The sequence below is a fragment of the Haematobia irritans genome, chromosome 2 (assembly GCF_050003625.1).
Source record: "Haematobia irritans isolate KBUSLIRL chromosome 2, ASM5000362v1, whole genome shotgun sequence".
Classification (NCBI taxonomy): domain Eukaryota; kingdom Metazoa; phylum Arthropoda; class Insecta; order Diptera; family Muscidae; genus Haematobia; species Haematobia irritans.
The window spans coordinates 148,115,325-148,129,492 of NC_134398.1; the positions used below are offsets into that span (position 1 = coordinate 148,115,325).

General features: G+C 34.1%; 1 protein-coding gene across 1 annotated transcript in view; it reads left to right on the forward strand.

The window, feature by feature from the left end:
* Nucleotides 1–14,168, forward strand: part of Nos (Nitric oxide synthase) — a 441,191-nt gene that overhangs the window by 209,344 nt on the left and 217,679 nt on the right. The window contains exons 5-6 of the mRNA XM_075296574.1: nucleotides 4,184–4,275; nucleotides 13,546–13,687. Of these exons, the coding sequence (XP_075152689.1) occupies nucleotides 4,184–4,275; nucleotides 13,546–13,687 (234 nt within the window). The remainder of the gene's footprint in view (nucleotides 1–4,183; nucleotides 4,276–13,545; nucleotides 13,688–14,168) is intronic.

The window sequence follows — 14,168 nt, forward strand, 5'->3', positions numbered from 1 at the left end:
GTGAAATTCTGAGTCGATCTAAGCATGTCCGTCCGTCCGTCCGTCTGTTGAAATCACGCTAACTTCTGAACGAAACAAGCTATCGACTTGAAACTTGGCACATGTAGTTGTTATTGATGTAGGTCGGACGGTATTTCAAATGGGCCATTTCGGTCCACTTTAACGTATAGCCCCCATATAAACCGATCCCCAGATTTGGCTTCCGTAGCCTCTAAGAGTAGCAAATTTCATCCGATCCGGCTGAAAATTGGTACGTGGTATTAGTATATGGTCTCTAACAACCATGCCAAAATTGGTCCATATCGGTCCATAATTATATATAGCCCCCATATAAACCGATCCCCAGATTTGACCTCCGGAACCTCTTGGAGGATCAAAATTCATCCGATTCGGTTGAAATTTGGTACGTGATGTTAGTATATATTCCCTAACAACCATGCACGAATTGGTCCATATAGGTCCATAATTATTATAGCCCCCATATAAACCGTTTCCCAGATTTGATCTCGGGAGCCTCTTGGAGGAGCAAAATTCATCCGATCCGGTTGAAATTTGGAACGTGGTGTTAGTATATGGCCGCTACTAACCATGCCAAAATTGGTCCATATCGGTCTATAGTTACATATAGCTGATCACACAAAAATTGGTCCATATCGATTCATAATCATGGTTGCCACTCTAGCCAAAAATAATCTATCAAAAATTTAATTCCATAGAAAATTTTGTCAAAATTTTTTTCTATAGAAAATTTTTTCAAAATTTTATTCCTAAAGAAAATTTTGTCAAATTTTATTTCTATAGAAAAATTTGCCAAAATTTTATTTCTATAGAGAATGTTGTCAACATTTTAATTCTATTGAAAATTTTGTCAAAATTTTATTTCTGTAGAAAAGTTTGTCAAAATTTTATTTCTATAGCAAATTTTGTCAAAAGTTTATTTTTATAGAAAATTTTGTCAACATTTTATTTCTATAGAAAATTTTGTCAAAATTTTATATCTATAGAAAATTTTGTCAAACTTAATTATATACGTATTTAATCGGCCATTTTTAGTTTAGTATATATTCCGTATTGACTACCTTGCAATTTAGAAGACGGCGTTAGGAAGTTTAAAGATACCTTGCCATCGGCAAATGTTACCGCAACCCAAGTAATTCGATTGTGGATGACAGTCTTCAGTAGAAGTTTCTACGCAATCCATGGTGGAGGGTACATAAGCTTTGGCCTGGCCGAACTTACGGACGTATATACTTGTTATACCCTCCACCATAGGATGGGGGTATATTAACTTTGTCATTTCGTTTGTAACACATCGAAATATTGCTCTGAGACCCCATAAAGTATATATATTCTGGGTCGTGGTGAAATTCTGAGTCGATCTGAGCATGTCCGTCCGTCCGTCCAACTATGCAAAAATTGGTCTATATCGATCAATAATTATATTTCATCCGATCCGGCTGAAATTTGGTAGATGGTGTTAGTATATGGTCTCTAACAACCATGCAAAAATTGGTCTACATCGGTGCATAATTATATATAGCTCCATATAAACCGATCGCCAGATTTGACCTCCGGAGCCTCTTGGAAGACCAAAATTCATCTGATTCAGTTGATATTTGGTACGTGGTGTTAATATATGGCCTCAAACACCCATGCTAAATTGGTCGAAATCGGTCCATAACTATGTATAGCCCCCATATAAACCGATCCCCAGATTTGACCTCCGGAGCCCCTTGGAAGAGCAAAATTCATCGGTTGAAATTTGGTACGTGATGTTAGTATATGGTATCCAACAACCATGCATGCCCCCATATAAACCCATCCCCAGATTTGAACTCCGGTGCCTTGTGGAGAAGCAAAATTCATCCGATCTGGTTGAAATTTGGTACGTGGTGGTAGTATATGATATTTAACAACCATGCCAAATGTGGTCCATATCAGTCCATAATCATATATAGCCCCCATATAAACCGATCCCGAGATTTGGTTTTTGAGCCTCTTGGAGGAGTAAATTTCCTCCGAGTCAGTTGAAATTTGGTACATTGTGCTAGTATATGGCCGTTAACAACCATGCCTAACTAGGTCCATATCGGTGTATAGTTATATATAGCCCTCAGATAAATCGATCCCCAACCACACAAAAATTGGTCCATATCAAGTTCATAATTGTAAATAGCCCCCATATAAGCGACCCCCATATTTCAATTCTGGCTCCATACGTACCGTGCAAAAGTCCATATCGATTCGTAATTATTTGTAGACTTACATACCTTTTTGTCTAATATATATATGGACTAACTCACAATTTAGAAAACGATTTAAGATACCTAAGTGAGCCTGATACATCGGGCTGCCACATAACCTAACCTAACCTGGTATCATTATTTAATGGGGGCGAATATCTACAGATTTTAGATTTTAAATCAAAAAGTTATTTCGTTTTACATTCAGTTTCAAGCAATTTTCATGATCAGTGCGCCTTCTATAGCCTCAAGAAGTGAAATCGGTCTATATCGAGGCCATACCAAATGGACCGATAAAAACTAAATCTGATACGCGTTTTCGTGAGTCTAAAATACCAGTATATTTATAATATATATACCAAAACATGGACCGATACTCACCATTTTTTACACACCTCTTTATGGTCCTTAAATACCTCTAGATTTCCAATTTCAGGCAAATTGAATAAAAACTACGGTAATGATTTCGGTATTGATTCCGAACTAAAGAGACGGAAAATTTAAGTACGGATATATCCTTAGTTCATTTTTTTGCTTCTTTGCCTCTGAATCAATACCAAAATCGTTAGTGTAAAGACAAAATCTTTGTCTTTACATTGAAAAAATATTGTCGTGAGGCCAAAGCTAGCAGGTCCTTAAAATACAATTGCGAATTTTGCTTGGCATAGAAGATGCATTTCTTTGATGTTAAGTCATTTTTCCTTGTCCAAAAGTCGATAGACTTTTCAACGAATTCGTTTTCTCCTAATAGTTAGGTGATTCGACTTAAAAATGGATATCTTTACACGAAAAAAAAAACTCTTGGACATGAAAGGTTGAGGAATTGATTGACTATGAAGCTATTGAAAAGAATAAGAAGAAAAAAACTTGACTTTAATAATTCAGAAAATTTCTTGAAAATTAATGAAATAGTCTTTAATAATTAATGAAATAGTCTTTAAATAGTCTTTAAATAAATTTTTGCAGTTTGACTACAACGCAAAAATTCATTCAAATTTAGGACAATTTGGTCATTTAGGACATTTTGAAAAACTTTATTTTAAATACTTTTTTTACTTGAACATAATATAATTTCTATTTGAAGTCAAGTCTGCATTTGAAAGTTGTTGTTAACACGTTTTTAAAGGACTTTGATAGCATATGAAGAAAAAAAGCTAAAAAAGACGAATAAATTTTGTGTTCTAAAAATCAAGTACGCAAAACTTAAATTTAAAAGAGAATTATGCCTGTTTGTAAATTTTCATTGCTCTAAACAACACACACTGATACCTGTGACCCAATCTGAGAATTTGCTCTTTCTCTGTGTATTCCAGTAAGACTTTTAGAATAGAAGCACATGCTTTCGAAGCCAAATAAAATGTAAACTTGGCTAATGTGAATATTCAAAATGCTAAGAAGAAAAAAAAAGAAAAAGCAGGCATCAAATAAAAATAGCAAGTGTTGCATGAAAATATTATCATAACTAAATGGATTCGATTCCGAAAGGCGAATGCAAATTTCGACATTTTAAACACCAAAGAGCCAAAGAAGATGTGACTAAGAAAATGCTGAGAATCAATTCTTAATAGAAAGAAAGAGAAAAGTAACAACAACAACAGCAACGACTAAGAAAAATTCCCATTACTTTGCATTGCAAATTGAGTTGAACGTTTTCATCAGAGTCTATTCGGAGACAAGTCCCTTGAATATGGTGTTCACATTTCCTTTTATGCAAACCTTCTTCTTACTTTTGAATGCCTTTGGAAATAAGACAAAATAATAAGCACAAAAAAATAGAAGCTAACGTTTAAATTAATTCTACATAAATTTTCCAAGATAAGGGGATTTTGTATTTTTTGGTTTTTGGAAAATTATATGGATACTTTTTTCAAATTTTTCTTCCAAAATTGAGTACTAATTTTGAATGCCTATTTTTTCACTTTTCTATTATTTTTTTTAAGGTTTTTGATTGCCGTTATGTGACCACCACCAGCGGAATGTTTGAAGCAATTTGCAATCACATTAAATATGCCACAAATAAGGGTAATCTAAGGTATGTTAATATTTCTCAGTTGTTTTTATTTTATATGTCATTTTATAATAATCTAGTAGAAGGATATCATGGGTACTGAGGCCAAGCAGTTTGTCCTCCTCTCTGTCGCTCAAAATGTTTTTCTTTTTAATGAAACTTTTCGCGTATCAATAAGGACATTTCGATTTAATTGTCTTATATATTTTAAGATGGACCTGTTTATCTTCTAACGCCGATCGTCGGTTTTCGGTGGAATGGTAGATCTTGGAATTTTAAGACTTTAAAAACCGCCTTTCGGGTATTAAGAAATAACATTTTGACAAAATGTTCTATAGAGATAAAATGTTGATAAAATCTTCTATAGAAATAAAATGTTAACAAAATTTTCTATAGAAATAAAATTTTGACAAAATTTACTATAGAAATAAAATTTTGGAAAAATGTCAATAGGAATAAAATATTGAGAAAATTTTCGATAGAAATAAAATTTTTAGAAAATTTTCTACAGAAATAAAATTTTGACAAAATTTTCTACAAAAATAAAATTTTGAGAACATTTTCTATAGAAATAAAATTTTGACAAAATTTTCTATAGAAATAAAAATTTGACAACATTTTCTATAGAAATAACATTTTAAGAAAATTTTCTACAGAAATAAAATTTTGACAAAATTTTCTATAGAAATAATCAAATCAAATTTTGACAAAATTTTCTATAGAAATAAAATTTTGACAAAATTTTTTTGGAAGTAAAAGTTTGAGAAAATTTTCTATAGAAATAACATTTTTAGAATAGTTTCTACAGAAATAAAATTTTGACAAATTTTCTATAGAAATAAAATTTTTAGAAATTTTTCTCTAGAAATAAAATTTTGAAAAAATTTTCTATAGAAATAAAATTTTGACAAAATTATCTATAGAAATAAAATTTTGTAGAAAATTTTCTATAGAAATAAAATTTTTAGAAAATGTTCTATAGAAATAAAATTTGTAGAAAATTTTCTATAGAAACAAAATTTTTAGAAAATTTTCTATAGAAATAAAATTTGTAGAAAATTTTCTATGGAAATACAATTTTTAGAAAATTTTCTATAGAAATAAAATTTTGACAAAATTTTCTATAGAAATAAAATTTCGACAAAATTATCTACACAAAATTTTCTATAGAAATGAAATTTGTAGAAAATTTTCTATAGAAATAAAATTTTTAGAAATTTTTCTATAGAAATAAAATTTTTAGAAAATTTTCTACAGAAATAAAATTTTTAGAAAATTTTCTATGGAAATACAATTTTTAGAAAATTTTCTATAGAAATAAAATTTGTAGAAAATTTTCTATAGAAATAAAATTTGTAGAAAATTTTCTATAGAAATAAAATTTTTAGAAAATTTTCTATGGATATTCAATTTTTAGAAAATTTTCTATAGAAATAAAATTTTGACAAAATTTGCTATAGAAATAAAATTTTGACAACATTTTCTCTAAAAATAAAATTTTAGAAAATTTTCTATAGAAATAAAATTTTGACAAAATTATCTATAGAAATAAAATGTTGACAAAATTGTCTATACAAAATTTTCTATAGAAATAAAATTTGTAGAAAATTTTCTATAGAAATAAAATTTTTAGAAAATTTTCTATAGAAATAAAATTTTTAGAAAATTTTCTATGGAAATACAATTTCTAGAAAATTTTCTATAGAAATAACATTTTTAGAAAATTTTCTGCAGAAATAAAAATTTGATAAAATTTTCTATAGAATTAAAATGTTGACAAAATTTTCTATATATATAAAATTTTGACAAAATGTTCTATAGATATAAAATATTGACAGAATTTACCATAGAAATAAAATTTTTAGAAAATTTTCTATATAAATAAACTTTTTAGAATAGTTTCTATAGAAATAAAATTTTGACAAAATTGTTCGTAGATTGGTAGAATTCTTGGTGTTTTGGTAGATTTTGCGAATCATTCCTCTCCAACTAAGAGGTAAATATAATGTGTGGAAAAATTTTCTATGGAAATAAAATTTTGACAAAATTTTCTATAGAAATAAAATTTTGACAAAATTTTCTATAGAAATGAAATTTTGACAAAATTTTCTATAGAAATAAAATGTTGAGAAATTTTTCTATAGAAATAAAATGTTGAACAAATTTTCTATAGAAATAAAATGTTGAGAAAATTTTCTATAGAAATAAAATGTTGAAAAAATTTTCTATAGAAATAAAATGTTGAGAAAATTTTCTATAGAAATAAAATTTTAACAAAATTTTCTATGGAAATAAAATTTTGAGAAAATTTTCTATAGAAATAAAATTTTGAGAAAATTTTCTATAGAAAAAAAAATTTTGACAAAATTTAAAATAGTCATAAAATTTTGAAAAAATTTAAAATAGAAATAAAATTTTGACAAAATTTTCTATAGAAATAAAATTTTAACAAAATTTTCTATAGAAATAAAATTTTGACAAAATTTTCTAAAGAAATAAAATTTTGACAAAATTTTCTATAGAAATAAAATGTTGAGAACATTTTCTATAGAAATAAAATTTAAAAAAGAAATAAAATTTTGACAAAATTTTCAATAGAAAAAAATTTTGAGAAAATTGTCTATAGAAATAAAATTTTTAGAAAATTTTCTATAGAAATACAATTTTGACAAAATTTTCTATAGAAATAAAATTTTGAGAAGTTTTTCTAAAGAAATAAAGTTTTAAGAAAATTTTCTATAGCTATATCAAAATTGTTTTCCAAATTCAATAGGGTTTGTCAATGTGCCCAAAAAACGCCATGTACCAAATTTTATGATTCGCAAAATCTACCAAAAATGGGTTACTTGTTGCATCTGGAAATTAAAGAAAGCAAGTATATATGGTCGTAAATTCGGCCAGGCCGAATCTTATGTACCCTCCATCACGGCTTGCATAGCAACATCTACTAGAGGCTTTACTCCACAATGAAATTACTTAGGTTGTGGTAACATTTGCTGATGACAAGGTATAAATTGTAAGTTGGTACATATGGGGTATATTTGAGACAAAACAGACAGATTAAATACCTATATAAGCCAATTCAGTTATTTACCGGTATATATATAGGGGAGTCCGTAAGTAATAACGAACCGATATGGACCAATTTGTACGTGATTAGTACAAAATTTTTAGATCACATCGGAACAGTTCAGATGAAATTTGCTTACCCACGAAGCTCAAGAAGTAAAATCTGAGGATTGGTTTATCTGGGGGCTATACATAATTTTGGACTGATGTGGACCAATTTCTACAAGGCTTTTAGAGGCTATATATTGACATTGCGTACTACATTTTAACCGAATAGGATGAAATTTGCATATCCAGTAACCTTTGGAGATTAACTGGAGAAATCGTTTTATATTGGGACTACATAATTATGAACCAACCTGATCGGATGAATTTTATTCCTCCAAGAGGCTCTAATCTGGGGATCGGTTTATATGGGGCTATCTATATAATTATAGACCGATATGGAGCAACTTTTGTTAGAGTTTTGTTAGAAATAAAATTTTGACAAAATTTTCAATACAAATATGTTAAAATTTTGTCAAAATCTTCTTTAGAAATAACATTTTGGTAGACTATTTTTGGCTCGAGAGGCAACCATGAATATGAACCGATATGGACCAATTTTTGTGTGATTGGGGATCGGCTATATATAACTATAGACCGATATGGACCAATTTCTGCATGGTAGTTAGCGGCCATATACTAACACCACATTCCAAATTTCAACCGGGTCGGATGAATTTTGCTCCTCCAAGAGGTTCCGGAGGTCAAATCTGGGGATTGGTTTATATGGGGGCTATATATAATTATGGACCGATGGGGACCAATTTTTGCATGGTTGTTAGAGACCATATGCTTACACCACGTACCAAATTTCAACGGAATCGGATGAACTTTGTGCATCAAAGAGGTTCCGGAGTTCAAATCTGGGGAACATTTTATATGGGGGCTATATATAATTATGGACCGATATGGACCAATTTGTGCATGGTTGTTAGTGATCATATACTAACACCACGTATCAAATTTCAACCGGATCGGATGAATTTTGCTCCTCCAAGAGGCTCCGGAGGTCAAATATGGGGATCGGTTTATATAAGGGCTATACGTAATTATGGACCGATATGGACCAATTTTTGCATGGTTGTTAGAGACCATATACTAATTCCATGTACCAAATTTCAACCGAATCGGATAAAATTTCCTTCTCTTTGAGGCTCCGCAAGCCAAATCTGGGGATCGTTTTACATGGGGGCTATATAATTATGGACCGATATGGACTACTTTCTGCGTGGTTGTTAGATACCATATACAAACACTATGTACCAAATTTCAGCCGGATCGGATGAAATGTGCTTCCTGTTGGGGCTCCGCAAACCAAATCTGGGGATCGGTTTATATGGGGGCTATACATAATTATGACTGATGTGGACCAATTTTTGCATGGTTATTAGAAATCATATACCAATACCATGTACCAAATTTGAGGCAGATCGGATGAAATATGCTTCCCTTAGAGAATATGCTTCCCTCCGTAACGCAAATCTGGGGGTCCTTTTATATAGGGGTTATACGTAAAAGTAATCCGATATGGCCCATTCGCAATACCATCCGACCTACATCAATAACAACCACTTGTGCCAAGTTTCAAGTCGATAGCTTGTTTCGTTCGGAAGTTAGCGTGATATCAACAGACGGACGGACGGACATGCTTAGATCGACAAAGTTAATATATGATGGAGGGTATAAAAAGGCATAAACCTGTCAGCCAGGATTTATTTAGATCAATCCATATTTAATTATAGGATATTTTGAAAACTCTCCTCTATACATCCTTATGTATTTTATGAGCTTAGCCATAAACCACTAGAACCACCAGAAGATGCCACAACACAAAATACCCATCATCATGACCCATGTATCATATACAAGATTTTCATTTTAGTTCCTTTCACGTTACCTTTAAGGTCAGGGTTACTCTAATCCTTTTCTATGAAACCTTTTTGAATCAATTTGTCTGTCTGTCAATTTTTTTTTTGCTCCAGAAAACTTATGGATTAAGTCAAAGGTTTTTGTCGAATTGTTTTTTTCTGTGTTTGTCTGGGTCGTGTTATGTGACAATAATTTCAATGATTTGGTCTTAGGTCGACGTTCAATCACTTTGGCCATATGTCTGGGGAGAAATATTCTTTTGAAATATTTCTTTTTTCCGCAGGAAACTAGAACAAAAAGCCCAACAACTTTGTGAAGCTTTAAGTGTATTATGGAAGAGATCTTAGATTTAAAAATGTCATAGTTCTTCTAAAGCTCAAATAAGGGAAATTCAAAAGTTTTTTGTCAAGTGAAGAGGAAAAAATTCACTCAAAGCCAAATTAGACTATTGAAGAACAGCAAATTAATAGTGACCATAGTGAACTTATATTCATGCCAAAAAGCAGTAGCAAAAAAGTAGGGACAGATAGGGATAATCCATCGCAGAAAAACGTTTTGGTGTTCGGTCGAAACTAGGGTTGAATCCGCGATCCCATGTATGCAAGACGAGTATGCTAACCATTGCACCTGTGGGCGGACTTTGAACCCACTCTTATATAAGAAGATTTAGTAGTAAGCGTGGCTGCCATGATATTTAGCTGCGTTGAAATCGGAGCAAAGTCAAAATGATAGATTGTAGTATCACCTTCTCCGAGTTTCGCTATGCTGATCGCCACTCAAAGCAAGAAATATGGCAAAGAGATATGGAAGGATTTGATCTTAAATCCAAGCGGCTGTGGTCCATAATTCGGAACCTATCGAATCCCAAACGGGAAGACAAGATCGTCATTTAGTTTGGGAGGCAAGCAGATAATTTGTCGAGAATCCTTAGACTGCAGACCGTTGAAGCACAAGGAAAAGGCGAGGTTTCGAGGCACTCTGAATAGGTAGCCCTCTTGTGGTCATCAGTCGGGAGTGTGTGCTCATGTCTAAAGCCTACGATATGGTAAGCCATATATCCCTCTCAGGAGAGAGTGTAGATGTTCCCCTTCCTTATTAACAAAATATGGAATTTAGAGGGAAGGCATCTTAATTCGGTAGGCCTAATCAGGGCGTACCTCAAAGCGGTGCACTGTCCCCTTCCGTATATATGGAAGGATTTGATCTTAAATACAAGCGGCTGTGGTCCATAATTCGGAACCTCTCGAATCCCAAACGGGAAGACAAGATCGTCATTTAGTTTGGGAGGCAAGCAGACAATTTGTCGAGAATCCTCAGACTGCAGACCGTTGAAGCACAAGGAAAAGGCGAGGTTTCGAGGCACTCCGAATAGGCAGCCTTCTTGTGGTCATCAGTCGGGAGTGTGTGCTCATGTCTAAAGCCTACGATATGGTAAGCCTTATAAGCCTCTCAGGAGAGAGTAAATATGGAATTTAGAGGGAAGGCATCTTAATTCGGTAGGACTAATCAGGGCGTACCTCAAAGCGGTGTACTGTCCCCCTCGGTTTTAATTTGTACGTAGCAGATGTCCATCTGCTAACCTATGCGGTCGATTGTTCCATGGTTACGTCAGGTAGAGAAGTTAAGGGGCTTGAGGTGACGGCTATTGAATACATCCCCGAAGCTAGGAACATGCTTCTCGGAAGGAATTTGAGACAGTTTTGTATCGAAATCGCAGCATCCATTTTACGAGGTAAATCGCGAGCCAAATATCCACATTCGTGCACAGAACCCAAAATCCTGAAGGAATTGGCTGGTAGCACGTGGGGGAATGATAATGAAAATATTTAAAACACTTAGGAATCGTTTGATCGTCTCCTTATCGATTATGTGGTCCCGTTTAGACCCCAGTATAAGCGAGATCCAATGTTGGAAGCTCTACAGGGTACAGGGTACGGATCGCCACTGGATGCATTAGCAGCTTAAATCCTCTCCCATCAGCCTCAGATAGAGCACAGGGCGATAAACCACCCAAACCGGGCACTTCCTGGAAGTGCCACTCTGAGAGAGCCAAGGTTATATGGTTCGATTTCTGCAGGGACTTACAATCGATCAACTGACCGATATCCACATTCATGTACAGAGCATTCACACGTGCAAAAAGCTCAAGATTCTTGGCGTGATGTTTGGTAGCCTGCTACTTTGTTACTACGTTGGGAATATAAACAAGATCATGAAGACATTGGATAGCAGCATTTGGGGGAAAGATAAGAAGACGATATAAAATCTTACGAGTCGTTTGGTCATCTCCTTATCGATTATGTGGCCCCGTTTAGACATCCAGTATAAGGCGGTGCAGAATACTACGATACGGATCGCTACTGGATGTCGCTCTAAGACCCCAGAGAAGCATCTGTGAGGTAACCCTGGACTTTCTCACCCACCAACACCTGAAGGGACTTACAATCAATTATTTAGCTGATCGGCGATCGCAGTGATGAGGGAATAAGAGCGGCATTGGAGGCCCAGAAGAGCATCTGTGGGGTAACCCTGGGACTTTCTCACCCACCAACACCTGAAGGGACTTACAATCAATTATTTAGCTGATCGACGATCGCAGTGATGAGGGAATAAGAGCGGGATTGGAGGCCGCGGCTTAGGTCTCCAATCTCTCTGAGCGATCTCTTCCTATCAGTGTATCATTGCACTGGAAGGACGACCACCACCTAGCAGCTATGAGGAGGGAGGGCTAGAGTGTCCCGATCGGTGCTATCTCAGCTGTGTTCTGTCATCTTAAGGTATCAGGAACAAATTCCTTTAATGTCATGCTGCATCTATTGCCTTTAGACAGTCAGCTGCAACAACGGTTGTGCGGTTGCGCGAGCTATCGCTGTGGTCGGAAAAAAGGTACGGCCACAGTTCGGTCCTCAAAACAATGCCAGATGTGCCTAATGTTGTAGATTACACTTTGGCAAGACCACTTTCAACAAAAAGTTTGAAACTTTAATTCCCAACACTGAGGCGTGGTGCACACAGGGCCCGGAGTATATTCTAAAGATCTGGAACTGCGAATAGCGAAAAGATTACCTAATCACTGTAGTGTTTTTCAGGCTGAAATATTAGCAATAAGAGAGGTGGCGAATTGGCTGAGAAGTAATGTTCCAAAAAATGTTGGCATTAATATATAATCAGACAGTCAACCTGCAATAAAATCCTTGAACTCTGTGTTCCTTAACTCGAAAACGGCCATCGACTGCCGCAAATCTCTCAATGAGATGGCTGAGTAGCACAATATGCACCTAATATGGGTGCCTGGCCATAGGAACATACCGGGGAACTGCGAAGCAGATGAGCTAGCAAGGCTAGGAACTACCTTACATATTCCAGGGGAACTAGAATCAGTTGGTATGTCTCTAGCTACCTGCAAGTTCTTACTGCGTGAGAAGGCTATCATGATGGCAAATGTGTCGATAGGATAATTGCAAGTTCGATGGGATACAGTTAGGAGTTACAACGACAGAATATTCAGCATGGGGAATTCGGCTTTAGAGTCGCAAATAATTATCAGGAATGTTGGTTCATTTTTACTATGCATTCGACAATTGGGGATATTGTGGGTCTGCTGATTTTTAAGTATTTTGTAAGATGGTCTCTTTTGTTTGATCACTGCATTAAACATTTCTTCACGGTAGGGCCTTTTAGCTATGTTGCCATAGGGCAATGGTACCATAATGTTTCAACGTCCACCCTTATCGTCTGTGAAGATGGGGTTTGGCCATTAGAGATCCGCACCAATTTCAGCGGTTGTTTAGATGGTTGTTCTCGTTTCGTATTTTGGGCTGATCTCGTTGTCCTTAATCGGATTATAAGTAGTTGTGACTCTTTTGGGGACAGTTTTTGGTCTTTCCAGTATTTTGCTTGCTCCTTCTCCAACATTTAAAAGTTCTGCTCGGCCATAGAGCTGACATTCCTTCCCTTTGCTGATGGGAAACATAGCACGCATTGATGTAGGACAGATTCCTTTGGTTAGTGTTCAACATTTACTCAACTTATATTCCATGAAAAGCTACAGCTACATATTAAATTTTTACAGATTCAATTCTCCCCCGAAGCTTAAGGACAATAAAAAATTTCTCATTAATTTTTAAATAAAAACAATTTTCAAAAGTATTTAAACAAAATATGTTCTTTTCTTCTTTCATTTTATCTGGCGAAACGTGTTCTCATGTTCGATACAACTTACATATGCTGTCACGTTTGTTCATCTCGACATCACACGAAATTACTTAAAACGGATGACCATTTCAATAAACTCGGCTACATAAACTACAGATCAGCAATTACGATATTTCCACAACGCAGTGATGGCCGTCATGACTATCGCATTTGGAATCCTCAACTCATTTCATATGCTGGCTACAAACAGGCCGATGGTAAAATTATTGGTGATCCCTTAAATGCTGAATTTACAGAGGTAAGCATTTGAATTGAGTACACCATTATGGTCTGATGTATTTTTTTTAAAAAATGAACGAGAATTTCCTGTAAAGCCATTATGCATGAAATTACAAGGCATTTACCGTCCATATGGCAGATGGTATCGAGAAAGTAACATACTCAGGAATATATATGTGAACACTTTCATTTGTAAATAATTAATAGGAGACAAATTACTTGAACCCCAAGAACTCGCACGTAGTTTAATTTTTAATGGAGACATTGGATTGTCTCAGGTGAAGTTAAGTGATTTTTTTTTTTGAGTGGGTGGATTGATGGAATTTATATTGTGAACGTTTTTATGGGTTACACCTCAACAAGAAAAATTAATGTGCCTATCGAGAATAAATTTTCTTATTCAGGTTAATTTAATACAAAATTTCAAATTAATATAACATTACTTTTAAATTTGAGAAACACATAAGAGGATACAATCAAGAACAGCAATTGGTTCAACT